This window comes from Falco biarmicus, chromosome 5 (genome assembly GCF_023638135.1).
Source record: "Falco biarmicus isolate bFalBia1 chromosome 5, bFalBia1.pri, whole genome shotgun sequence".
Taxonomy (NCBI): Eukaryota; Metazoa; Chordata; class Aves; order Falconiformes; family Falconidae; genus Falco; species Falco biarmicus.
The window spans coordinates 83,961,763-83,988,596 of NC_079292.1; the positions used below are offsets into that span (position 1 = coordinate 83,961,763).

The 26,834-nt window shown below is 49.1% G+C and overlaps 1 protein-coding gene across 1 annotated transcript; it reads right to left on the minus strand.

Moving 5' to 3' along the window:
- Positions 1-1,528: 1,528 nt before the first annotated feature.
- LOC130150663 (alpha-2-macroglobulin-like protein 1) lies at positions 1,529-25,683 on the minus strand. Its single transcript, XM_056341818.1, has 34 exons — positions 25,625-25,683; positions 24,675-24,858; positions 23,585-23,744; positions 23,008-23,060; positions 20,936-20,956; positions 20,264-20,423; positions 19,724-19,808; positions 18,307-18,418; positions 17,161-17,275; positions 16,634-16,743; positions 15,970-16,137; positions 14,732-14,837; positions 14,248-14,393; positions 13,809-13,958; positions 13,419-13,571; positions 12,356-12,440; positions 11,434-11,548; positions 10,511-10,736; positions 10,269-10,395; positions 9,564-9,685; positions 9,025-9,079; positions 8,361-8,444; positions 7,149-7,325; positions 6,933-7,014; positions 5,986-6,142; positions 5,671-5,745; positions 5,122-5,284; positions 3,921-4,135; positions 3,567-3,782; positions 3,330-3,454; positions 2,923-3,013; positions 2,112-2,180; positions 1,698-1,800; positions 1,529-1,569 (listed from the first exon to the last, which is right to left on the minus strand). Exons 1-34 carry the CDS (start codon positions 25,681-25,683, stop codon positions 1,529-1,531), a joined length of 4,110 nt encoding a protein of 1,369 aa, XP_056197793.1.
- Between the last annotated feature and the right edge of the window lie 1,151 nt (positions 25,684-26,834).

Sequence of the window (26,834 nt, forward strand, 5' to 3'; positions counted from 1 at the left end):
CTGCCCCTCCAGTAGCAGGCTGGCACAGGAGGAGATAGAGCATGCAGCAAGGTAGAGCTGGTACCTGTGGGAGCTGGTACCATCACACAAGCTGGAGCTGAAGGCAAGGGAGGGCTGGGATATGTTCAACAGTTCTTTCGGCCAACAGTTACATTTAGAGACCTTTATCAAGAGCAATTGGTAAGGCTGTACTGGTGAGGGGACGTGAGGGGCTGGAGTCTCAATGCGCTGCGTTACTATCTGGAGATGGCTTCAAAGAAGAGCTGATGGCACAGGAGCTTGCAGGAAGGGCACAGGAGGTACAGCTGTCACAGCATGTCCAGTTGCATCTTGTCCTCCAAAGCTGCCTGAATCATACTGCAGGAAGTATTAGGAGAAATCATGGAAAGCATGAGGAGAGAGCAATAGAGGAGCTAGAATATACATTAGCAATGGCAGAAATGGTATCTTCATGGGCTAAGCCTATAGCTCAACAACTGGCACAGTGGCAGCAAGGTCAGGAGTCATGCTTACTTTAATTCTTCTTCCTAGGTGTGTACCAGATATGTTACACCCACCCACACCATCCCAACCCAGGCCCTCACAGTGCAGGCACAATTGCTGGACTGTTGTGATCCCTCAGTCCATCTGTTGGGGTGCAGGACCACATGCGGTCAACTTTAATGTGGGCTGTGTCCCAGCTGGGGACATCCTTCCATTCAGTGCCCAACCTGAAATATTGGGCAAAGGCAGAAGCCATGGTGTGACAGTTCCTCTCCTTTCCTTTATCACATATTTGGGAGCTCCTCTACCCCTTTCTGAGGAACGATGTGTGATTGTGGGAACAGAAGGTAAGACAAACAAGGAGGACATGACCCAGCCCATCTACGGCTATCATCAGACCATGGAAGGTGCCTTGTCTCGGCTAGTAGTGGGGGTGGCTCTCCAGGCAGGTGCCTAGGCAGTACTCTTTCTGTGGGATGGTCTCAGGATGCATCATGTACCATGTCAAGATTGTGTTTTATCCTTCCAGAAGGGACTTCTCCACACCTGTCACAGCTTCAGGCTACCACTAACAAGCCATACCCCTTCTGGCAGCTGGGTATGTCACCCCACAAGACAAAATGTTATAACTTTCCGGTTTCAACTTGATCCTTCAGCTCCCTGAATCCCCTTCTTACCCTGCAATGAATATAGGGGGAGGGTGGAGGGAATGGAGCCACGGCTGTGCCTGAGGGCCCTTGTTAGCTGCTATAGCTCTGCATTCTCACTCCACACTATGCTCAGCCCTTCCTTTCTCACTCTGATTTTGAAAGACGCTGTCTCTATGTCTGCCTTCCACCAGAGCCTTCCAGCTGCCTCCCTGGCTGCAAAAAAAGCCCCCATCCTAGCTCCACACGCGTAACCACAGGCAACTAGCTGTATACATGCTCCCCACTGATTACCGTTCTCCTTCCTGTCTTTGATTGCTTCCATTCCCTCTCTCCCACCCAAGACCCATAATCTCCTGGTGCTACTGTTTGTGTCACACAGGGGCTTGCTGCCTACCTCAGCTACAGACAGCACTGTAGTCAGCCAGGGCTCGCTCCTCTGCAAAAAGAAATGAGGAAGCTGATTACACACACATGCATGCACACAGGGTGCACAACGACTTTTCCAAGCCAGAAAACTCGGAACCCAGCTCCCAACCCCAGAGTAGGAGGGAATCTGCAACCCACCTGGCTGGTAGTAATCGTAGACTTTGATGCTGGCTGGTTTCAGGTTCTTCATCTGAATTACTTGTTCCAGTTGCAGAATGAAAGTCTGAGATTCATCACTGAGCTTGGGGGGGTGGAAAGAAATTAGCAAGGAGGGGAAGAAAGAAGTCATCGCATCTTCATCTTCCCTAGCTTGAATGTTTTCCTGCACTAAATCTCTAATCCACTAGAGGTTCTGGATTTTAGAAATGGAGTATGTGTGAGGAATAGCAAATGCTGACCAATGACAATGGAATTGGGCAAACTTTCTCTTCTCACAGTTTTTCTGCCAGTGCTCTTTTCCCCATGCCAATCCCAGGCTTGGGCTTCTCACACCATTTCTTGTCCTCTGGCCTCTTGCTCTCACTGTGCCAAATCACGTTTGTTCTCACTTACCTTCTCCAGATAAATGTAGACCACATCAGCTTTCACTTCTATTTTCTTAATGATGGTTCTGCGCTCCAGCTGGGATAGGAAACAATAACACAAGGAAATCTGTGAGCACTTTCCTTAGGGCTTCTCGACCTGAGGGACCCACTGTTGTTTTGAAGGGATGGTGTGGAGCTGGTCTGTGTGTGGAACTGTGTCTTTCTCACGCATAAGAGTTTTAGTGGTTATATCTTTGGTAGTCCCTCCTGGACGTGCCTTGTGAGCATCTCTGGGATGCTGTCTCTGTCATTTAGAGGAATCTCCCACTAGAGACAAAAGACCTTGTGGACAGCACATAGGACTGATGTGGTGTTGTTCAGCAAACAGGTGCAGGCACCAGTAAAGATTCTTGCTACCTCATCTCACTGACTGCTAGACTGCTCTGAAAGACCTGCTGGAGGGTGTACAAACAATTCATCTTTTAGTTTTATGGCTCCATTGGAAAAAAATAACCTTTTTGGCTAGAACTAGAGTCTGAGAAACCTCGCCTTGAAATTTCTGGCAAAAAAATCCTGGTGTTTGGCACATGCAGCAGCACATTTTGTTCCTGGCTGAAGACAGATTAGCATCAGCAGGAGAAACTGAACCACCTCTGATCTCCTGTAGCCAACCCTTGTGAGGCCTGCATGGAAATGAAGAGGTTTTGGTTCAATTACAACAGAAAAGGGCCCCTGCTAATTTAGTTGCCTCATGGCCTGAAATGAACAGCACCCAGCAGGAACAAGCAGATGGGACCTATTCACTGCAGCCGCTTATTTTTTTATTCCAAAGTCCTTACCAACATCCTGGACCTGGGAGCCAGGACAAATCCAGACAGCAGGGAGACCTCCAGGATCACCATGTTGGAAGTGACTCTGCTCCCAATGTAGCTGGAGAAGAAACAGTCGAAGGATCTGACTCTGTGGGAATAGTGCCCTCCCAGCTCCCATTCCCTCCACCACCATACCCTGTGTGCAGGACCCTGAGCCAGGTAGCCCAGCTGGGACTGGAGACATGGCAGCCGCTGCTCCCTTTCACAGGAGGTAGCCAGCACCTTCCTTTCCCACCCCTTTCACCCACCAAATTCACTCTCTGTCCTGTCCGCCCCAAGCGCCGGGCTCCTCCATTGCAGCCCTGAGGCTGTCCCAGCTGCTGTTCCCAAGCACAGTGGGTCTTGCTGGAGAAGAAAACAACCCTTGGGGTCACCTGGCAAGGACACGGACGGTGAGGACGCGCGCGTTGGCCTGGCTGCAGTTGGTCAGCTCCGTGTTGACACGCAGAGTGAAGGTGACAGCAGCCCACGGGGGAGGCTCGTGGTACCTCAGCACTGTCTGCAGGGCAAGGGCCAGGGGGTGAGAAGACAGACCAGGCACGATCTCACACAGCGAGATGAGGCAGCGTTCTCTACCTCTCCTCTCTCCCACGCTCATCCCAGCACTTCACCTGAGCCAAGACACAGCCGCTGCCGTGGACTTGCACTAGGAACTGCCCTGGGACCTCTGTCAGTGCTGCCTGCTGCACCAGCAGCCCCTTCTGGCGGTTGACTTGGAAAGTCTTCCCGAAGCCCCTCTGGGACTTCACCCTCACAAGTGCCTGGCCTGATGCACTGAACGTCCTTGCTGCATATTTTGCTAAGGCTTGCAAGGCAACAACCGTGTCCTGGAGAGGGAGACACAGTCACACTTCTGAAAGCATCAGCTCTAGTGAAGCTGACTTGGAGCAGGAAGACCTCAAGAGGACTCGCCCTGCCAACCTCGGGTGCAAAAGAATATCAGTCCACAGGGAGTTACTTGTTACCTGGGTGGAGGCAAAGCCCCCATAGGCATTTTGCTGCCGGGTCAGCCATGCCACAATACCAGCTGCAGTTGCCATGTCACTTGCATGTACCCGTGGCTTGGAGAGGTATGCCAGGAGCACGTAGGCTGTCAACTCTATGTCCACTGCCTGAGAACCAGGCCAGAAGCCCATGGAAGCTGGAGAGCTTGGCTTAGGGGTCCAGTGGATTTGTCCTCCTGCAGAAAGAAAAGGAGCATGCAGGCTATCTGAAGAGGACATTGGGGGTTCACAGTAAATAAAGCCCAGTGTGCTTTCAGGGCTCCTTCAGCTCATTCCCTGCTCAGGCCAGGATTGCTTTCTTCAGTGTATGCCCCAGGACTTTATCTGGTCTTCGCTCACAGATTCCTACCTCCTCTCTCAAAAGGATCTTGAAATCCTCCAGGCTGAGGAAACTCTTTCTGGTAAGTCACTGTCATGGTTTAACCCTAGCTGGTAACTAAGTACCACGGAGCTGCTCTCTCTCTCCCGCCTCACACAGAGGGATGGGGAGGAGAATCAGAAAGGAATGTAAAACTCAAGGATCAAGATAAGAACAATTTACTAATTGAAATAAAATAAGACCAAAAGAACAATAGTAATGATAACAATAACAGTTATAATGAAAAGGAGGAAGAATGGGAGAGGAATGCAATCCAAAGGGAAGGGAGACAAGGAAACCAGTGATGCACAATGCAATTGCTCACCACCTGCTGACCGATGCCCAGCCAGCCTCTGCACAATGATCAGCAGCCCCAGCCACCGCCCTCCTCCCTTTATATACCAAGCATGATGTCCCATGGTATGGAATACCCCTTTGGCCAGTTCGGGTCAGGTGTCCTGGCCATGTCCCCTCCCGGCTTCCCGTGCCCCTCCAGCCCTCCTGCCAGCAAGGCCTGAGAAACCAAAAAGTCCCCGGCCGCACTGTTCCCACACCAAATCCAAAACACAGCACTGCCCTAGCTACCAAAAAGAAAATTAACTCTATCCCAGGCAAAACCAGGACAGTCACCCTCACAGCTTGTGAAATAACTTATTATATTTTCAGTCACACAGTGCAGTTACTGCACAGATACAAGGAATATGTACAAATACGTAAGTCATCTTTAACCATGCTAACTGGGCATACATTACTCCAGATCCCAGCAGGTGAATGGGAACCATTACCCCAACCAGCAGTCAGCACCTGATTTGATGGCCTGTTCCTCCAGCTTGTACAGCAGCTCCTGGGTTATCTTATAGTCCCCAGCCAGGGCGAAGGCATAGGCCAGCACGGCTTCTGTGTAGGTGTTGGTGATGTTGTGAACTGCTTGCTGCAGGCAGCGAAGCGTAGTCTGCATCAGCTTGCCCTGCGATGGGAGAAGAGACCCATGCCAAACCCTGAGAGGGGCAAAACAGGGGGCAGGGAAGCTCATTCCAGGGAGCTGGACTATGTCTTCCTGATGCAGCTCCAGAGAAGCCCATAAATCACACACTCTCTTGAGAAAACAGGCAGTGCAGCCCCGGTGCGCACTGAGTGCCATATTCACCAAACACTACCGCATCATGCCGGTTTTACAGCACTGTCTCTTTTGAGGAATGACTTCACAGGCTGGCCAAACATTGGGTCCCTCCCAGCAGCTCCCTACTTGTTCCTGGCCTGGAGAATGCCAGAATTACAAACTGATGTATCCCCATAGCAGTGACCAGGCGTGGAAGCATACAGGAGAGCAGGAGGGAGTGGGAGCATGCTCACCTTCAGTGGCTGACCCAGCTCCAGCAGTGCTGCAGCAACGTATGCCCCCAGGGAGATCTCATCATCCACGCTGCCCTGTGAAGGAATGCACCTTTCACCCTCTAAGTGGTATCTGGATGGTGCAGGCAGTGACTCCCCAGAAGGAAAAGCATTACTTTCCCCATGCTCCCCACTCCATACCCTGCTCTCTTTAAGGCTGCTTGCATGGTTGCAGGAGTGGCTTTCCAGGATCCTCTGGGATCCCACAATCTTTTGCTGTCACAACATCTGTCCAGCCATTCCCCAGCTGTGCTACCTGGCTTGGTCCTCATTTACCTTTAGGGGGGAGTGAAAGATGCTCCCTTTGGTGGCAAAGCAGCCACTGGGCAGCTGGTTTTGCTCTAGCCAGCGTAGGGCATCCTGGACATTCTTGTCATCTACGTAGATGTATTTTCTAGCTTGGCCAAAACTCTTGACTACAAAAGCTGTCAGCCTAGGAAGAGGATGAGTTGTGAGGAAAATAGAAGCACAAAAAAGGCAAAAGAAGGTCAAAGTCCTCCTGGTGCTTGTCCCTAAAGTTTACGCTGACATAGTGGGGTCCAAAAAAAGTGTCATTTTCATACAGAAAAGGAAGCTAAAAGTGGAAAAGGTCCACAGGACCCAAGTGGCTCCTCTCCCTCAGGCCTGGCTCCACAAAGGCACTATTCATGTACTACTGCTTTACTCAGTAGTTTCACAGGTTAAAAACCTCTTACCCTCTCTACTTTTACCCATTGGACTTCACCTCCCCCAAATACCTAGAGACAATCTTGAACTACCCATTTTCTTCCTCCCTTCCTTTCCCCATTTCTCCCAGCCCAGACACCACTGGGTCAAGCTGGACCAATGCAGCTTTCTCCCAAGGAAGGGCCTCCCTGGGGAGACTGTTTTTTTATTGCTCTTCCCTGATCCACCTCCAGTCAGTATGTACTCCTCTTGGCTGCTGGGACACACCAGCAGTAGCTGGTGTTGTCTGTGGGGCGACAGCAGGGCTATAGAGACAAAAAGGGATCTCCTGCCCCCCGGGAGCACATCTTTGATGTTCCACTTTCCCAGAAAATCTGCTCCCCTGCCTCACTGTTTTTTCAAGTGCCTCAAGTCCCTCAATCTGTCCTCCTGCCAAAGAGACCCTGAGGTCTCCATCCAAAAGAAGGAAGACACCTGCTATCAGCTTTCCCAGGCACATTAGCTACTCTGGCCCAGACAGGAAAAAATCAAGAGCCAGGGGTATTTGCAGTGCTTACCAGGTGTTCCCTTCTCCATCCTGCTGCCCAAAGACACTGTAGGACCCATCTCGGTGCCTATAAAGAAGCTGCATCTGGTACCCTGGGGAGGTGGGAACAGTAATTCATACAACACAGTAACACAAAGGGTGCAACATCAACTGAGTGACCAGAAGGGCAAGAGCTATTGGTAGGTAGGACACAGGGGAAGGCAGAGGAGCAAGGTGTTGTACTTGCCATTGCGCAGGAACCCTGTCGCCCTCTCCTTGATCTCAGGGGACAGCTGCTTCGTCTTCTCCAGGTACTGCAGCACATAGACAATGGGGGCAAACAGCACCATGTTCTGCTCCCCACAGCCGTGGGGCACCGGCACCAGACGGTCCAGGTTCTGCAGTGCCGTCCCCATGAGGTCACCTACACAAGGGTGTAAGAAAGGGAGCGTGATCTCAGGTGCTTCTCAGCCAGGCAGTGTTTTCTCAGCACAAGAGAAAAACACTGGAGAGAGGAGGAAAGAGGAGTAAACAAGAGTGCAATGTGGACAGTGGTGGCTTTTGTCTCTTCTCAGTCTGGCATGATGATGCAGGCTGACCACACTATGGAGTCCCTGAGGAACTTTCCTTATCAGCTTTTGCAGTCTGAAGGACTCCAACCACAACAAGTACTATTTGTAAAAGGCTATGAGCAGAGCTGCAGTTGCTCAGTGTTGTGTCATACAGACAGACAAATATAAAACCACTTAGGGAAAGGTTGAGATGTTTCTGCTCTTTAGGCCTGTTCTACCTGACCATATGTCAGGCATCAAAATGTCAGTAAGCCAGCAGAGGTGCTAGTCAGACGGTGTGAAGGTGTCTGTATGTCCTCCAGCCAGAAAAGCCTTGTATTTGGTTTCCTCCTTTGGGGCTCTGTCGCATGATATCCATGGCTGCTTACGCCAGGCCTGGCTTCATACCAGTTCTGGCATGGGGACAAATGAGCCGAGTGTGAAGAAGTGTACTGAATGGTAAGTATGTCTGGTCCTAGGAGCCTCTCCAAAGTGTTCTTTTGCAACTTAGTAATGCTGAGAAGGATTTCTTCTCTCCAGGAGCTTCTGTTGTTGAAGTGAAACTTAAGAGGGAGTCAAGAGTGTTATGAGTTTTCCTGATTGTGTATACAAAGAACTAGCCAAGGTCCCAAAGTCCCAGTAAAAATAAGGGGCCACAGTCTCTGCTCCAACATCCTAGCTAGAAAAATAAGGATTATTTTCCTCTGCAGAATTTTTTCCACATGAAAGCCTAAGTGCTAATCCAAAAATCTGAAAGCCTGGTGTTGGCAAACCTTGCAGAGAATAGAAACACAGCATCCGCTCTTTTGAGCGGTTTCACATCAAACAGATCCCCTGACACCATCACCAAGTTAAGCCTCACTCATCTGTATACAGCAGGTAGCAAGCCCACAGCAGAAATCACTTACCTGAGACAGAAATGGAAGCCCTGGCAGATCCCTTCACTACATTGTCAGGTAGGCGAAGGGACACAGCTTCTTCAGCAATGTTTCCTGATAATGACAGGATAAAGGTGTAGCATGAAAAATCAGGCCAAATGCACCTAACCAGAGGGACAAGTGTAGCACAGGTAAATGGAACGCTGCCTACATCCTGCTCTCACAGACTGCTCACCACAGTCCGTCCCAGTCATCACACCAAGCTCCATTGCCTGGAAACTTTCCAGATGGTAAGACATGAGAGCTGCTGGCCAGGCTGAGGGCTCACCAAGCTTCACAACTCAATTTGTTACACTTCACAAGAGTCACCGTTGGTCATCGCTCGGGAGGGGGACATCCTGGAGAGTGCTGGAGCAGCCCTCACTGGTGACTACCAAGCCCCAAGAACACCTGAGAGCTGCCATGTGGGAAGGAGACTACAGAGTAGGATTTTGCCACCTACACTTAGTGGCAAATTCATTAGGACAGCACATGTGGAAGTAATATTTCTTGCTCTTTCCTGTCTAATAGGAAACGAAATTTCCTACGTGAAAAATCACTGGAAAACATGCTTTCATCAGACCTCCCACAGTTTAGCTCTACTCTCAGGTCCAGTTATTTCAGGTTGCAGAACCCGTTCAGGCTGTCCACATACCTCCTCTCGGGCACAAAAGGGAGATGTAAGACTTCTCCACCAACACACCTTCTGGCTGCCAGGGCAGGAACATGAACATGGGACAGGAGAGACAAGAATATACACAAAATTCCCAAACAGCAGCAAAATTTCAGAGCAAGTTCAGGTCTGACTTCAGTGGTTAGTCCCCAGGGCTGTCAGGGACTCCATCCTCATTACCTTTGGCAGTCTTCACTGAAGCTGCCTGCTTCACTGCTCAAAAGAGCAAGAGCAAGCCTGAGGAACAGGGCTTTCTGGTCAGTAGGTATGTACCAAAGCTCATGTGCAATGGGTGATGGAGCAGGGAAAGGTACAGGGAGAAACATAGACATGGTGTATGAATGCAGCTCAAGAAAGAGTACCACAAGAAGGGAATAGGCTGAGCTAGGTCCTGGGGGAACAAAGCAAACTGAGCCACAGCATTGGTATGCTAATACTGGCCCGAAAATGAGGAGAGAAAACCATTTAGCCCCAGGAGCAAGGATACTTGGGGAGAGAAGCGAGCCTGCTCTCGTACTGACCCGGACCAACAATTGTTTGACCACTGTATGCCTCCGCCTCACAGTAGATGGCAAGGTTTTCCTGCTCCCACACCGTGATGTAGTGTCCAGTACCTCTATCCTCACTGTGATATTCACAGTCCCTAGGAATAAATTGAATAGAGCTTGGTTTGTATACCTGTGGCCAAATGGAGTCAACTTGCTTTAACTGACAGTGATATGAGATGCTTCAGGTGGCTGGTCTTCATAACCTCACTGGTTTGGCCGGTAAAGATGAGCCAGCCAGTACTGATGGCTTCTTCAGATACTCTAAGCATGAGGGAACTAGGTAATGCCTCACCAACCATGACTTCATTGCACTACATACGACTGTAATAGAATAAGTTCCAGCAGCCCTTCGGACCACGGTGTACCCTTCCCATTGCATATGAAGCACAGCAGCAGCCATACAAGGTTCCCACACACGCATCCATGCAGCCCTTTCCACCCCAGCTGGTCCCACAGCCCTTTCAAGAGTTTTCCACGCCACCCATTCAGTTTCTGCCCTCCCTGATGACCCTAAGAAGAGAGAAAGAAAGCAGACACGATGGATCGCATGCTTGAACCACTAAGAACAGACTCCGAGATCCATAAGAGGCAAAGCTCTGCCAGCTTCCCTGGACATCCTATTCCCTCTTGTTTCAGTTTTAGGGTTCCCCATCACTGCTTTCATTTTTGCTGCCATACCTAGCTGGACCACTGTCACATTCCACGTGAAAGTCTTGGACTCCTCTACACAAAGACAATCCCTGTCCCTGCAGGTCCGGCATGGCTCCACCTGGAAGTCTGGGGATTTAGCCAGGGCCACATGGATCTGAGGGTATGACAGATGCAGGCAAATGGTGACATGGGTTGGCACAACATATTCTAAAATGAGAGGGTATGGTAGGTCTGTCCCATACAGCGCTACCTGTGGCACAGGCACACACCTGTACACACTGCTGCAGGTAGTTGAAGACAGTAGCTTTCAGCAGGAAGGTCTCTCCTCGGATGACAGAATAAGGCAGTGTCACATCCACAAAGAAGGGCTGCACTGTTCGGAGGCTCGTGGCTGGAGCAAGGCCAAATCCCCTCCCAGCCAAGCAGAACGTCTTGACTTTCCATTCTGCAGCAGCAGCAGGCACTGTGACCAAGACGCTCCTGCTGCCGTTGGAGCTAAGAGGAAGAGAGCATTTGCATGAAGAAATTTATCCAAGTCTGCTCCAATGGGGAGGGCTCATGGCTCTGGGTGAGGGATGTTACGCAGGTCCTCATGCTCAGATTAACTTCTGCTACATTACCAATGACTTCTGCTCCAGTGGCTCACAGCAAGGCAGCTTTCAGCAATTTGCTCCTTAAAGCCATAAACCATGCTTAAATGCCATCAGTAATGGCTTTATACCCTTCTCCTGAGCAAGACACTGCTCAAGCATTCCAGTTCTGTACATTCAATCAAGAGCATGATGTCAGTCAACAAACAGCATGATGTTCTGGAAAGCAGCAGCATTGTAGCCTCCCGAGTGCTGATTCATCAGACTTAATCTAAGCACTGTGGCAACAAGGGCTACAAATTTGGTGCGTCCACCAAATTGAGAAGTTAGGAGAGTGTACCCCAACGTGTGAAAAGAGGGTACTTGGTGGTATGGTCTTGAAGGGTATCGTTTTTCTCTAAACCTGTGTAGACCAGTTCTGCACCTCAAGGTCTGCTAGTTTTTCAGATTGACGCACTACAAATTCAGGGAAAAGCCAGAAAATTCACATGCAGACCTCTCTTTACACCTATGGCTGGACTTCTGCAGAAATGCAAGTCAGCCAAGACTTAATAACAAAGGAATCATCTTTCTGTCCATTTGTAAAGTCTGGCATCGCTTACCCAACAGAGAACAGATTCCAGATCCAAGTTTCAGGGAAATAGTGGTGAAGTCTTCCATGGGTGGTAAATTGGGTTTGTTCCTTAGTGATTCTTTGGTCTTCTGTAGGAGGCCCCCCTGAAAGAAAGAATGAGTCCCACCAGAGTAGGAGAGATGAACCCTGCCAATGACAGACAGCCTAGCACCGGTGCAGGAGGCAAAGCACCCAGCAAGAGAGACACGGGAAGAGTCTAGCAGAGGAAAACACAAGGAAGTGGGCTGATTTGGTAGGAGAGGGAAAACAGGAAGGGAAAAAAGTGGTAAGAGGAGAACCAGCTTGCAGTGAGCTGGTTGCAAGTTTTCCAAGATTTGATTAGACAAAGCACCTTGCTGACCTGACCCAGAGTTGGTGTTAAAGAGACTAGGGACCCTCAAAGAGCCATTTTAATCAACACTTCCATAATTCTGTGAATAACAATCCTTTTTGCTTGTCTGCAGAAAATTCACAGCCCTCTGCAAGTGATGGTTTAAATACCAGCAGGCATCTGTGCCAGCTCGGTGTGATCATCTAGTGCAAACCGAGACACAGAGGAAGGCAGCCACTGTCCTTGCAGCCACAGGTGGGGGACAGAACCCGGGTCTCAGCACAGCTTGTGGGGTGGTCAACTAGGAAAAATCCTGGCCCACACTTGGGTTTGTCTGTGCCAGGAAAGGGAACGCCATCTTTTAATGTCAGTGAACATCCAGGTAGTGACAGTCTTCAGAGCCCTTTTCATAGGGACTGGGTCATTCCTGCCAAGGCTGGTGGACCGGGCAGCTAGGCTGTGGCAGCAGCACCTGTTACTCCTCAGAGAGCCAATATCCACCACCAGCAAACCCCAGAGATCAGCGGGCTCTTCCATCTGAGTGACCTCATGCCCCCAGTAGGCAGGAGGTGCAGCTCACCTACGGTTGGCTTCCTATCCGCCCGATGAAAGCATTGAGATGGCTTCTTGATTACAAGGTTTGAGAAGATTTTCAGCCCCATGTTCTGTTAGGAAAAAAGGAAGTCAGAGAAGGCAGAAAAGCATCTGCGAGTGGGGAAGAGTGGCCACTGCTCCCCAAAATCACTCTGACAGGACCAGGACAGCCTGGTGCCTGGGCAGCCCAGAGCAGCAGTGGCCCAAGCAGACACAGTGGCACAGCATGGCACAGCCTCCCCAGTCCCTTCTCTCTCAGGAGGTCACTAATCCACCTTCTGGGGGACACTGGGGTGTCTTTCTTCTCTCAGCACATTACCAGTGGCTCAGACAGAAGAGAGGTGCCAGTGTCCTGCCCTGTCCTCTCAAGCACACTGGAAGGAATAGCTGGATGTAGCCTGCCCTCTGAAGCCATACAGAGGTGTGACGGGGGGCGCAGACCCCTGTCAGCCCACGAGGCTGTGACATGGGCCTGTCCACAAACAAAAGAGACTTGTTCCCCTGTGCTGTGAAAGACCATCCTAGGAGGTCTCTACTGCTAAATAAAAGAGGACAGGGTCTGATCCCTGAGTCCAAGGCCAAATGGCACTGCCTGTCTTGTGTCAAGGCTGCTTAAAGCTAGTTCTTTCTAGAGGAGATCTGCCTTAAAGACACCAAGAGGTCTTCCTGAGAACAGCCGAAAACAGTACCAGAGGGCAGGCTAACAACTAAGCCATGTCAACGGTCTGTGTTCTAATGCTTGGGGATCCCTCCCTGTCTCTCTCTTCTCTAATACTGTAGACAAGCAGTACACAGGGCAGGACCTCATTCCCAAGCCCCGAAGGCTGGGTTTTGCTGGTCCAGGACCTCCTCGTCTTGCTTTATGTGTCTGTTTTGGGGAATACAGGTGTTCATACTCGTAGTGGAATTGTACATCTCTTGAGACAGCCCAACGAGGTCAGGACAGGCAGCTGGGGCTCTCTGGAGAACGCAAGGGCCTTCTCAGAGTGCTTGGGGTGACAGATTTATCAGATGCTCTTAATTTCAACATCTCTGGGAAAAGTGATTACCCAGAAGAGGTTAAAGATGTCAGGCTGAAAGGAGTGCTGTGGCTTCCCTCGTAGCAGAGATGACGTGGACTGCGGCTGAACACAGTGATCTGAATACTCTTCTACTTGGGCAGGGTATCCATGTCGGTAGGCAGCAGGGAACAAATCATAGACCTAGGGAAACTCAGAGGCAGGGAAGAATTGGGCAAGGAGCAGATACCTCCAGATGCTTCCCCCCACCCTCCCCTAGCATACATATCTGTTCCCGTCCATCTCCATAGGCAGCCCCTGCTTTCTCCTCCACACAAAGACCTCCCCATCCATTAGCCTCCAGCTCCTCTTGTCATGGCCCCTGCCCCCCCCAGCTCATCCATCACTCCTAGGTTTTTGCCTGGTTGCACAGAAACTCACCGTTTGGCTTGTCAGCTCGCTCTCTGGTCTCATGAAGAACATGTTTCCATCCACCGCCTGTACTGCACACAGGGAGCCAGGGGCTGCCTGCAGCTGGAGCTGCACTGTTGACCCTGGGTGGGCTTCTTTAGCTGGGAATCCTACCTTGACCTTGAGCAACAGGAAAGGAAATATGAAAAAGAGAGAAAAAAGGGTGAAGACGCTGGCAGACAGGCGGCACAGACAGAAAGAGAGAGACCAGCTGGAGTCTTCCCTGCTCAACCACTGCTATGAACAGAAATCACTGCTGAAGCTTCCCTGGTCCCTGGGCACTGTGCTGCAGACACCCCCTTCCTCTCTTCTTCCTGGTTCTCTCTTTGAAGGATCTGAGGGTGTCCTTCCTTCAGGCCTGCTAACTCCTGTTTGTCAGCTCTCCCCCAACCGCAGGACTGGGTCTCACCTGGTTTACAAAGCACAAGGCAACATCAAAATGGATGCTGTCAGCCGTTATCCCTCCACTGGGGAAGATGGCATACACCACTAAGGAAGGTGATGGGGTGAAGTCAGCAGTGAAAGTCAAAGGGATGGAGAAGGAGCCCTGCAACTCTGAGGAAGGAAAGGCAGAGTGTTTTCTTCACAGCAGCACCAAGATCTTCTGCCCTCCTTCTTGTTTCTGCTTCGTAATCCCACAGTGTCAAATTATTTCCTGCTGCTGGTCTGTCTGCCCTCTCCCTCCATTCTCTGACCCCATGTGCTCCATCTTCCCACAGGTCCTCCCAGTCTCTCTTCCCATCGTTTCCTTCATTCTGTCTTCTTGGCCTCCTACAGCTGACAATTTCTTCCTCAGCCTCCCCGTATCCTATTCACTGACTGCCCAGGACCTATAGATTCAGGGAATTTGGAAGAAACTCTGGCAACTCTCACTGTCCGACCCAGAAACCCACGGGGCACAATTGTTTCCCATTGTCCGACTGCTGCAGACTTACTGTTCAGCTTCCCAACCTGGACATTCCTCTGGCCCCTGACAACAATTCCAGCCTTCCCAGTGACCTGTGGGAGAAGGGACAGGGGATAAGCAGACTGCTGTTTGCCACCAGAGTGTAGCCGCACTCACCCATGTGCATCTTGCTCTACTAAGCCTCAGACATAAACTGTGGGTCCAATCCAACCCCACACCTTGGGTCCAACGGATTTGCAGACATCACAGTGTGGGAGGAGGAGCTTTCACATGTGAGATTCTGGTCTGGTCCGTCCAGTTAGGACAATGGATGGGTAGTGGGTTGACTGGAGATAAGTGAGAGACAGTTAAGGTATTTCCCCTCTAGTAGGCAGGTCTCCAGACTAGACCAAAATCTGTTTCCACTGGGCAGCTGTTTTATAACCAGAGTGAAAAAGTGATCCCCCATCCAGTTTTAAGAGTCTGACAGCAGACTCTGGACAAGACACTTCCCGCTGCAGCCTTGGCAGAGATTAAGGGGGTGATGGGCTGCAAAGGCAGAAGGTTCCTCCCATCCATGGAGGTGACTGGGTGACCAGAGCCCAAATACCAAGATCCCACTGGGGCCAGGCTGAGGTCTACTGGGTGTAGTGTTTACCCAGTTCTCAAAGAACAAGTTTTTTTCCATCAGCTCTCCATGAATGATCTAACCCTCAACATTTCCCTGGGGTCTGGTCCCATCAGTGCAGCCTTTCTCCCCGGGTTCTTTACTACCTTTACTCACATAATACGCAAAACTTATACGGTTGGTGCTTTCTCTCAGGTCATCCCGACTGAGCATGAAGGTCACCTGGATGTCCTGCTTCATCCCACAAGGCAGTGTTTCTTCTGGTGGGTGTATGTCCAGGAAGCTTTTGGTTGTGGCATGGAAGGGCTGCAGGTGATGGTAAGCGTTTGTGTAACTGAAGTCAGTTTTTCGAGGTGTGTGTGTGAGATCCTCCAGCGTGAACCTTCCCTGAGAAAGGACCAGAGACACACAGAAATCAAGAGTTTCATGCTTCAGTGCTTTGTGAGGATGTCATCAGCTTGGTTTGGGAAAGACTGTTGCTTGGTGCCTTCCTGCTGGCTCTGCACAGGCAGAGCAGGGGGTGGGGGGGTGGGGTCGGTGGGGCTGCAGGGCAGGGGCAGGGAGCGCTGGCAGAGCTCAAGGATTCTCACGTTCTTGTACGCAGAGGTGGGATTTACCTCCAAAGAGACTGATGAGCTGTTCCAGGCAGTAGTGTCCAGGCTGAAGGATGCTATTCCACTGCTGTCTGTGATGTAAGTTTTGATAAACCGATGCCTCATGAACTTTATCACAAGATAAACTTTTCTGTTTTTCATAACATTTCCATAGTGATCCTGAAGCTTAATCTGGTGACAACAGGGTGAGGCAGAAAAGCCAAAGTCAGATATTTCTTCCAGTGTCATACCCAAAACCTTCCTCCCTCTGGCAAACATAGTCTCCTGTGTCGGTGGCCTTAACTTCACTCTGTCCCCAAGAAGACAGGAGACCTATGAAACTCCCTCATCTCTAAAGCTAAGCTGAGAGTGAATAAAACCTGTCTGCCTCAAAAGGTGTGTGTGGCTAGACCATGAGGAGCTCATCTCCTAGCCAACAGCTAAGGCTTCCTCGCATCCCAGCATCTCTGGTAAGACATCACTCATCACTCTCAGCAGAAGCTGGAGATGTAAAAACATCAGGGAATCTGTAATGCAAAAACTGGAGCCACACTGTCAAGTAATGTAACACACTGAAGGTAAAGTACTCTGTCTAAGGAACAGAAAATGGTTTGGGTCAGCACAATTTACTAGACACTAAATTCTTTGGCAAATGATGGGGAGGGAAGAAGCAAGGGCTAAAAATCACCTTCCCCTTGTAGGGTACTCCAGGGATGTAATATGCATTTGGTGTCTCAAACGCTGCCCTTGCAGCTGTCCTGGAGATGAGGATTTGGCTGGAGGTGTTGATCTGCACCCCTGTTGGAATGCAAAGCACAAGGGAAGCAGGGTCATGTCAGAGGTGACCAGCACACCCTGTTTAATCTCACTTTGTCACTCCCAGCCCTTCTAAGCAGAGTATCTCAAACTTCCTTCTCGACAACAGCACCCTTCAAGGTTTGGAGGCTGTTCCTGTGGCAGCTCCTGCTTTAGTTAAGATATGTCCAAGCTTCTTTGTGGCCTCATGGAAGATGTTCCCAGCCCCACCGCATCAGCCTGCTGCTGTAGAGTAGCTTTCTGTGGGCACAGCGAGTTCTTCAGGCAGGATTGCTCTCTGTGTCCTGTGATGGTCCCAGCACCAGGTGGAGGAGAGGGGGAAGTGTGTCCACGCTGACCCTCACACCCCCAGAATGGTCCCTCTTGCCCTTGCACCTTCCCTGCTGTGCCCCTGGGTACCTGTGCCCATCTCCAGGAGAGAGGCTTCTGCATAGAGCTGGCTGTCCTCCTCGCTGGGAGCCAGGTTGAAGACTGACGTGCTTACAGAAGGGGTGAAGCACCCCTTGCTCGCTGTCTGCAATAGGAAGTGGTAGGTATTATTCAGAGCTGGGGAGAAGGGAAGGAGTAAGAAGTACAAGGTATTAGTCATCTGTCATAACTGCTGACTGCAACAAATCATAATGCAGGCTCATATATAGACAGATATGGTTCACATTTTAACTCCTGTATTTTCTATTTTATATGCATGAATATGTGTAATTCATATTGCAGAAATGTAAAATAAAACAGGCATCACAGTTTTATCAAAGCTACAATGCTGGCATCTTTCCAGCTTTAGTAGAAAACTGAAGACTGCACTAACTGGATCACAGAGCAAATATGTGAGTATTTTAATACATGTAGCTAGAAGAACTGCAGAATCAAATGAAAATTCAAAGCAACAAATCATTTCCAGAACTGGAAGATTATAACTACCATCACAATTCATAACGACAAATCATAAAGTATGAAAAGTTTTCAACCATATGCATACAAGGGAGGAGCCCAGCTATAAAATACTTTGTTAGGAATGGAAAGATGTCATAAGGAAAATATAAAAATATGCAATATATAAATGCACAACAAGAGAAAATAAAGTATAAAAGCCACTGTGTGATTTGGCTATGAAATTAACCATGTCTCCACCGTACTTCAATGTCCTTGTGCAGTTCAGGCATAGATTCACCTTAACATGGTGATTTTGCACCTGAGAAATCTCTATTAATTGTTTCTTACACTGCAACAATTTCTGGCAAGGTATAGTTCTTTACAGAAAAGAGCAGAACTCTAAATCTTTCTGTGAAATTTCTCTTTTCTTATATATATCTTTTTTTCTTAACAAGCTAAGCAACAAAGAAGAACTTCTGAGGGTAAAGGCTTCTCAGTTGGTCTGGGCAACAATAATTGCATTAATTGAACAAAAGCCATTACTTATTAGTCTAATATACATTATAGAGGTTGGCAAACATTCCCTTCATAGCAGTTCATCCTGTTGACTCAGCCCTCGATACTTAGTCCTGTGTGGTGCTCCTTCACTACCCGTGTATCTTCCAGGATTTTACTCACCAGGCCACTGTATTCCCTACAGACATCCTTGCTGGTGTTTCGGGGACGCCTCCTTGCCTTCTGGCACAAAGTCACCCGCATGGTCCCTTGCACTGCTTTCCCATAGCTGTACCTGCAGGGAACGCACCAGCGGAGCTGCCAAGCAGAGGCACTGTGCGTCTCACTGAGCACACTGCTCCACACAGGTGGCCTTCCTGATAGAGTCTTAATGCAGCTGATAAGCAGGCAAGCATAAATGAAAACACAGCACATCATGTACTTGAGTGCAACAGCACAGTCCTGCATCCAAGAAAGCTCAGACAGGAAAGGACCCACACTCGGAGGCTCTCCCACTTCGGGGAGCCCACTGCCCCAGAACTGCAGGCACACCTGAGCTGATGTGTCCACGCAGCATGGAGCAGCACCCAGTGGAGATAGTAGCTTAGGTGTAAAAGCAGCAGAAATCTGTGTTGCAGACAGCAAGTGCATGGTATAGCAGGAATAGAGCTACAGAGTGACCTCAGACTTGCCTCACTATGGGCTTATCTCATGATCCAGATTCTTGTCTCCACCATCAGACCTGCTCTGCTGTTTTTTGCAAGGTACAGCGAAGTGTGCCCTTGTCAGGGCAGAGAGTTCACCTGCCTGCCCCACTGCCTTTCCCTGCTTTGACTCCTCTCTGGCTTTCCCTTTGGAGCAATGATCCTGACAGTATCAGTAACAGGAAGACATCCATGGCCCAACCTGAGGATGCAGAGTGCTATATTGTTTTCTACTAGAGAATCATATGGTCTAATTTTAAATGTCCCAATTAATGAGAAATTATGTCAGACCAGCAGCAGAGACACCAAAAGTCTCCAGACAATCGAGCCCCAAATATAAATGAGCTCACCCCCTTTATTTGTCTACAAAGTGCTTTCCAGACCATTCTCCTCCCTCCTTTGGCTTATACTGTCTGAGGTCATGTCTTCCTTCACACCCTCATCTGCTCAGCTTTGCTAATGACTACATAAAATTAGAGAAACCCACCTGCTGCTTCTAAGAAGGTAGTAAGTTCAGCAGCATGTAAGCGAGAAGGAACAAAATAACCTTCTAAAGAAATACCAGTTCCTGCTCCTTTACCTCAGCAGGTCAGTCCCATATCAGATAGCTGCTTTTCCCCCCGTAAGGTCTTTCAAGGCTGGACACACACAGCTTCCAGAGCAGGATATCATATCATTTGCCTGGGACCAGTCTCCCTATAGCTGCATGGTCTCTCCCAAGTGCGGCTCGTACCTCTGCCCCACAGAAGAAACCATCAGTTTGACTCTTGCACTATTTGGGATTCTTCAGAAGGAACAACTGTGTTTGGCCCTTCTTGATGGATTCAAGAGATACATATGGAAGGAAAGACACAGTTTTGATGAGCTCTTTCCTTTCCACTGAACATCTTCCTTACCTGCCACACACACGCAGCGGGAAAGTTTTATCTGAAGCATAAATCCGAGCTGGTCCCTCGAAGAAAACGTCAAACTTTTTCAACACTGGAACAAAACCCACAGAGTTACTCCATGAAAGGCAACAGCCGACTTAGACATGGGAGCACTAAAACGAAGAGTGTGTTCATCTAATGCTGGAGTTCCATGAAGGAACATATTCATGAGTAAAAGCAAGGACTAATTAAAAATAGGGAAGCCAAAGAAATAACCCCCTTTTTTCCCCCCAACATATGAACAGTCCCGCAGAGGTCTTCAGTATATTCTTACTCTGTGCCAGCTTAGTTTTTAGCAGACACCTTCTCCAGGAATCTCCAGCACAATCTCCCTGGTGTCCATTTCTGATATTGCCTACTCTATAGAATTACATTTAATCCTGGGTTTCAGACAGTAAATCTCAGTTTACAATTTTTGGGTATATATTGTTCTATTATATATTGTTCTACAGACAGAAACAAGCTATGTTTTCCATCCCATTCTTTGTTCTCCATACTCCATCTTACCGTGTTCCTCCACCTTAAAGGTACTGGACACTTTTGGGTTCACCACACTGATGGTGTAAGTCCCCAGGGAGATTTTGGCAGCTAACTGGAAGGAGAGATCTGCAATGCCCTGTTTTGGTTTCACATCCAGCCACTGGCCAATGCGGTTTTGGTTTGGGTCCTGCAGTCCAAGGGAAGGAAAGAAGAGGCAGTCGTCAGCAACACCTGCTATTCTCTACCCAGAGCCCACTGGATTCAAAGCTGTTTCAGAGATGTCAGAGGCTTTCCCAGGTTCCTGCTGTTTTTTCCCCAGATGGTGCTGAAGTGGCCTGAGTGCTGGAACACCAACAGAGGCGAACCCAACCCACCCAGGGTTACTTTACTCTGTACTGCCACTGAAAAAGAAGGTATGAAAGGTCCTGACATTTAGGCTCTCCAGTCTGACATAAAGATGAACTGTAATTAGAGTTCAGCTAAAGGCTGGCTAGTGTTCCTGAATGTAGAAATGGCTGGAAGCTGAACCACTTGGATCATCAATGCTCGTTAACAAGAAGCGTGTGGAGAGAGTATGTGTGTGCATGTGTATACACAGACCCTAAGAAAAGTAACTTGACTCAGTAAGACAGCAGCCTAGGCATTTATCCATACTGAAGTACCTTTCCTCATAACACCTGAGGTGTCTGAAACACCCACCTGGACTTCCACCATGGAGTACTGCAAAGCAAACAGACAGCAATGTCAGAAACTGGCATGACATAGCCACTCGCATACAGACTTATCTCACCCACCTAGCCCGTGTGCTGTGACAACACTGCCAGCCCCAAACATTACAATACAAGGAGCCTGATCCTACCAAAACAAGGAGAATGTCTTTGAAACAATAAGGAAAAGCTGTAACATAAAAATCTGTGCTATTCTTCAAATTTGCCTTTTGATCCCTGAATTTTTAAGATGCACTTTGATAGATACTCTGCAACTGTGAAAGCTAGAATTTCTCATAAAAAAAAAAAAGGAGGAAAGTAGAAAGACTTACAAATACCATCATCCCAAGTTCTAAAATATTAAAAGGTATCACTTTTGTAATATAAATCCCAAGAATTAGCAAAACTGCATCACTTAAAGGAAGAATACACCCCACATTTTCCTGTAAAATCCCTGCCCTAGGAGGTAAGGCTCGGAGACGTGAATTACTGCTGACTGCAGCTGACAGTAACAAGGAGGGACAAAAAAATGACATGCTTCAGCCCTTCCAGGCCTATTAATTCTCCGTTTGTTCTTATATCACTGCAGCTATCAGCAAGGAGGCAGTAGTGGTGAAGGATGTGACTTGGGAGCACAAGGCAGGAGCAGGGGCTGGGGAGAGTAACTGGTCTGTAAACAGAAGGCCACATGTAATTCACATTATTCATCATCCTAAGCCTCCACGCAAGTTATCATAGGCAGCTCTGTTTACACTGAAACAAAATAAAGCATGCAGGTTTACTATTTTTATAACTTGAATCTAATGTCAATGCTAAACCAAAACAAGTTCGTGAATGGCACCTGTGTTATCTCTAACCCATCTAATTTATAAACAATATACTATAACTTTAATGCTGCAATGCACTCAAGCCTCATAATAGCTTTGGTTAAACATGACCTCTTTGGAATTTTCATCACAGCATTTTTCACAGTTATAATGCTAATTTACTTACACACACATAGATGCCAAAGATTTACGGTCAGATATCTTCATGAACCAATTGTAGGCATGGAAGCAAATTTATTGTTTATTATCTAACTCATATAAAAGACTTCTCTGTTGGGAGGAGAAAAGAGCGTGTGATCCTAGGCCATCACCAATAGCCCAAAAAAGAGGCAATTAAGTCAGCACAATGAAGCCAGAAGGATCTCTCCCTTTATTTCAGTCTAAAGGGATTTGATCCAACTCACATGTGCCCTGCAGTATTTATCTGTCATGGCATAAATTCCTGTTGGCTCTCCTTAAATTGCTTGAGGACAGAAGAATGTGAAATGGCTATAGTTGCTGGCTGCAGGTATAATTGCTTGCCACAGAAAGATGCTAGCCTTGCAATTTCCTGGCTAGCATATATGCAAGTCTCTGGCAGCTTCTCACTCCCTTGACATGGGGAGAATGAGTTACTGCCAGCAGCAAGTCAGTGTAATTTTTTTATACACTTTTCTCTCTTTCTCTTTTTTTATGATCACTTCGTGCATGTCCTTTCCCATATCAATTCATTTTTCTTAAAATTTTGCAGATGTGTCACAGCTGGCTTCAGACCCTACTGCCACCCTTAGGTGCAACACACTCTACAAAGCACGGAGCTTTCCAGAGCTGTGGGAGGGGAGCTTCAAGTCTGGCCGAGTCTGCACACAACTTGTCCGGTAATTGTGCCTGAGGCCAGCAGCCCACAGATGTCCCCAGAAGCCCTGCGTGGTTTTTTGGCAGGGGGCATAGGTGCACACAGCTCCTGGGCTGCCCTGTGCTAACTCAGCTCGCAGGGAACACTGGCACACTCCCCAGATACCATCAGCAGTGCCAACCCTCCCACCATCCAGCAGCCATCCTGCGAGAGTGACAGCATCGCCGCCGGCAAACGGGAGCTGCTGTTCCAGTTTAGTTTAGCAGAGGTTTGCTGTTGGCCGCCCTGGGTGCTGCAGATATTGGGAATGTCTCAGCTTCCATGGCGTGAGGCTGGCAGAGGAGGCAGAACTGATGGAGGGAGCCTGGAGACTTCCTCACCTCCACCTAAGAAGAGCTTTACCTTGCTGTTAACGGGAGCAAAATCTTCAGTCAACGTCACAATACGGAATTTCACTGAAGGGAGAAAATGGAGAAGAGCATATTATAGAGACGGAGCGCTTTCGGGAACGGACTTGCCCTGCACTTGTTGCAGCCTGAAATCACAGCTCCCCACACAGCCCTACCGGCAGCCCCACACCTGCCCTACAGCCCCCCCTTACTCACCACCTCTTCCCCCCAAACGTGTGGCAGTAACAGAGCACCCAGACTCACAATAGGGTCTCTCCCATGGGCTACACCCGGAGTTAACCTTGTGTTTCCTTGTCTGCAGTGTGGGCAGACCAGTCCTACCCCTGGAGGAGAAGACCATGGGCCAGCTCTGCTCCTGGAGTGTGTGAGACTGACCCTTCCAATCCCTTCCCGCCCTGAAAACATAGTTCATGGATGTATCACCCCAGAAGGCAGCAGGCAGCTTCCTCCTCTGTCCCCATGGAGGCCACATGGCACAAAGCAACCGGCATGCCACTCACAGGGAATTGGGAACAAAGTCCAGGAGGTCATGGCAGGGGAACTGTTGGGGTGCTCCATGCAGTGCTCACCTGTCTGTCCTGGGTTATAGATGGGTTTATCCATCTGGATGAAGGTGCCTGTGCCAGCCCTGCGGATCAGGACTTGCTTCTCTTCGTTTGCACTGTAGTGGCCGTTGGAGATATGCAAGCGGACAGTGCCCACCTCCTGGCTGCCTGGAGGTTGGGGTACCTAGGACACAAAAGAAGAGCCACCAGGTCAACAGGCAATAGGAGAGGACAAGATGGCATCAGAGCGGTGCTGCTCTCCTCGCTCCTGCTGCACTGAGAGGCCAGCCTCTTGTCTTACTCTGAAGGCCAGCACAGGGTGTCCCCTTAGTAGCTGAGGGCTGTGTCTATGGAAGCACAGGGGACAATGCCTTTGCACTTGGGACAAGCCTTGGACAAGAGGAGAAGGGAGCCTGTTTGGACACAGAAATTGTGTCTGCCCCTTCACAGAGCCACTGTAGAGCCTGCATGGAGTGAGGGGGAAAAGACTTAACCCAAGGAAATAAAAAGTCCATAATGACCAGAAAACTTCCCTGGAGTGTGTGGGACATGGAGGCACTCTTATTCATTAGTGCAAAGCAAGAAAATAAGGTTCATGAGTCTGGCAGGTCAGAAAGACTTGTGCTGAGCTTGTGTGTACACCCTCCCATGTTTTCCTAGTCCTCCAGCACATTTTCCAGCCCTTAAAGAGAAGCTTGGAGGGAAGCAGACAGTATGGGAGGCTGCAATGAAACGTCAGGCTCTTCCTGCATCATGATTCACAGACAACACCCTGTGACACTGCACCCTTCTCAGAAGAGAGAATGAGACTTAGAAGCCATTTGGGTGCTTCTAAGCACCTCCAACCTACTCAGTGCTTTGGTGTCTGGCCAGGCAGCCTTCCCTCACCGTGCCACCAGAGTGGATTGTGAGGCACCCAGCAGGAACACTATCGTGCAGACAGACAAAGGCAGGGATCAAAGACACCATGCTCCCACTAAACGCTCCCCCTGACTTTGCACCCACTCCTTCCCATGCCCTCTCTCCTATCATTCTCTTTCTCTGGTGAGAGGACTCATGAGCCAAAAGAGCATGCTGAGAGCTGCCAGTTAGAGCCGCCAAGCCTGATCCTGACCTGAAATTTGGAGCACTCGAAGATCCGGTTGTTCCTGACGACTTTGCGATAGAGGCTGAGGTTGCCGGATGGATGCACAAGAGTTAAGGCAACATGACTAGGCTTCTCCACCCCACGGAGGTCCAAGCACACCCTCTGGGAAGAGGGGTAAGTCAGTGCAGCTGGAACAACGATCAGGTACCTCCTGTAGTGGGGAAACAAGACATCACATCCTTAGAATAGTCTCACCCACTCTTGGCACTAATACTCTATTATGGTCTGAAGAAGCAGGAGAGTTTACCACCTCTCTGGGTGCTGGAGTGAGAAGGACAGATGAACAATGACAAATTAACAATGATGGTGTGAACCTCTCACAGGGGTGATGGGAAGTATATAGTTAATTTCAGATAAATACAAGAGAAATGCTTTCAGGTGACCTTAGGTCACATAGGCGTGTACATGGTTTTGGACGATGCTACAGTAGTGCAGAGAAACATATACAACATATCGCTGCCTCTGCAAAGGGAACCATTCTTCAGTGTTCATGGAAAACACAACAGTCCAGCCCCTCACAGAAAAGAATCCACCCATCTTGCTTTGAGATGACTCCTATACTACCTTGGCAGCAGACTGGTTCCTGCTCAATCATCCCCAGCCCTGCAGCCCTCTTCTTTCACTCTTCACTTTATCCTACATCTTTTCCTTCAGCCTGCCTCACACTGCAGTCCCTCACTATTATTATTCCTACCACCAGTCCTCATCTAGTTCTTCTATTGCAGCAATATCCATGAGAGAGGTTCCCACCTTCAGGAAGATCCTCTGTTCATAACAAGGCTTGTGACATGTTGCACACCCCCTCATGTCTATCCCTTCCAGGGATGACTTGCAGTGTCCCACGCTCTCTCCCTGCTATCCTGGCCCCACCCTCAGCATCACAACTATCCATCACCAGATTGTTAAATGGCACTTACGGTTGTGCCACTATCCCCAGGGTGTAGAGCAGGCAGCTCAGGAGGAAGGGAGTCCACATTTTCATGGGAGGCCTTCAGAGAGGTGGTTTCCTCTGGAGGGCTGGTCAGGAGAGGAGGTAGGGCGCAGCTTCTCTCCTTCCAAGGTCTCCAGGCCACAAGCTGTTGTTGCCGTTTCTCCCAGGAAGCAGAGAAGAAGCCCTGAAGTTTCTTTCCTTCTGCTTCATTCCTGTGTTTATAGTGCTGCAGGCACAGGGTTGTACCATTCAGGATGTTCCCCAGCCAATCGAAGTCTTTTTGGACTCTAGCCTCTCCGCTCTCCTACTCCCGTGTGGATGGACCAGCATCATTCAGACAAATTTGCTTTTTATTTTGCTGAGCGACAGCCTGTTTCCCGTTCACTGCGCTGACCCTGCTCCCTGTGCCAGCTGCAGCCCCAGTCCTATTGTTTTGCCTCCAACTGGATTGTCCCACGACCCCTTGGCACGTGCACTCAGCTGCAGCTCACGGTGAACTCCTGTGGTCATACTGTCCCCGAGTTTTCTGAGTCTGTAGTTCCCAAGGCAGGTCTCAGTCTTGAACGGGAGACCAGGCTCTGTACAAAATAAGTATATATGCATAGTGCTCTGCCCCTTTGCAGAGTGCCGCCTTACCCAGGAGGAAAGCACAGAGAGCAGGCAGAGCTGGAGTCGTCGCTTTATCTCTGTCCTACAGGTATTTCAGTTTAAAGAGGGAATCGAACAGCTCCAGTTCAGCCCAGCTATATCACGCAGTCCTCTGTGGTCCAGTCCAGGGCCAACCTCCACACACACTGACTGGTGGAAATGAGGGTTGAATATTGGTCAGGCAGGTCAAAACCTGCACGGCTCGAGTCCTACAGGGTTTTCTCTTGCTACCAAGAGGCTGTGGCTCTAGCCCGAGGTGATGGGAACACATGCTATCTAGTTTGGGAGCTTCTTTACACATGCTAATTTTATACCATGTTAGTCTACTGATTATACTGAACTTTTCCCTGAATATCTTACCATAAGTGAAAAAAACAATCTGGTTCTTGAAACTACTTACTCTTAAAATAAGGACGCTCTCCTGTTTTAGTGTAACAGCCATTTCATACCAAAATGCACACTGATTTATCCTCCAGTACCAAACCGAGCTCTTAAACACATAGGGCCTAGCAATGTTTTCCTTTTCTTTAGAGAAGACTGAGGCACTA

Excerpts from the sequence above, each read along its gene's own strand:
- LOC130150663 (XM_056341818.1), bottom strand. The coding sequence starts at position 25,683 with ATGTGGACTCCCTTCCTCCTGAGCTGCCTGCTCTACACCCTGGGGATA. Across the intron at positions 18,419-19,723 it reads CCGCTGCGTGTGTGTGGCAG|GTACAGCTATGGGAAAGCAG; the intron begins GTAAGGAAGATG and ends CGTTCCCTGCAG. Across the intron at positions 3,783-3,920 it reads GGGGCTTTGCCTCCACCCAG|GACACGGTTGTTGCCTTGCA; the intron begins GTAACAAGTAAC and ends CTCCCTCTCCAG.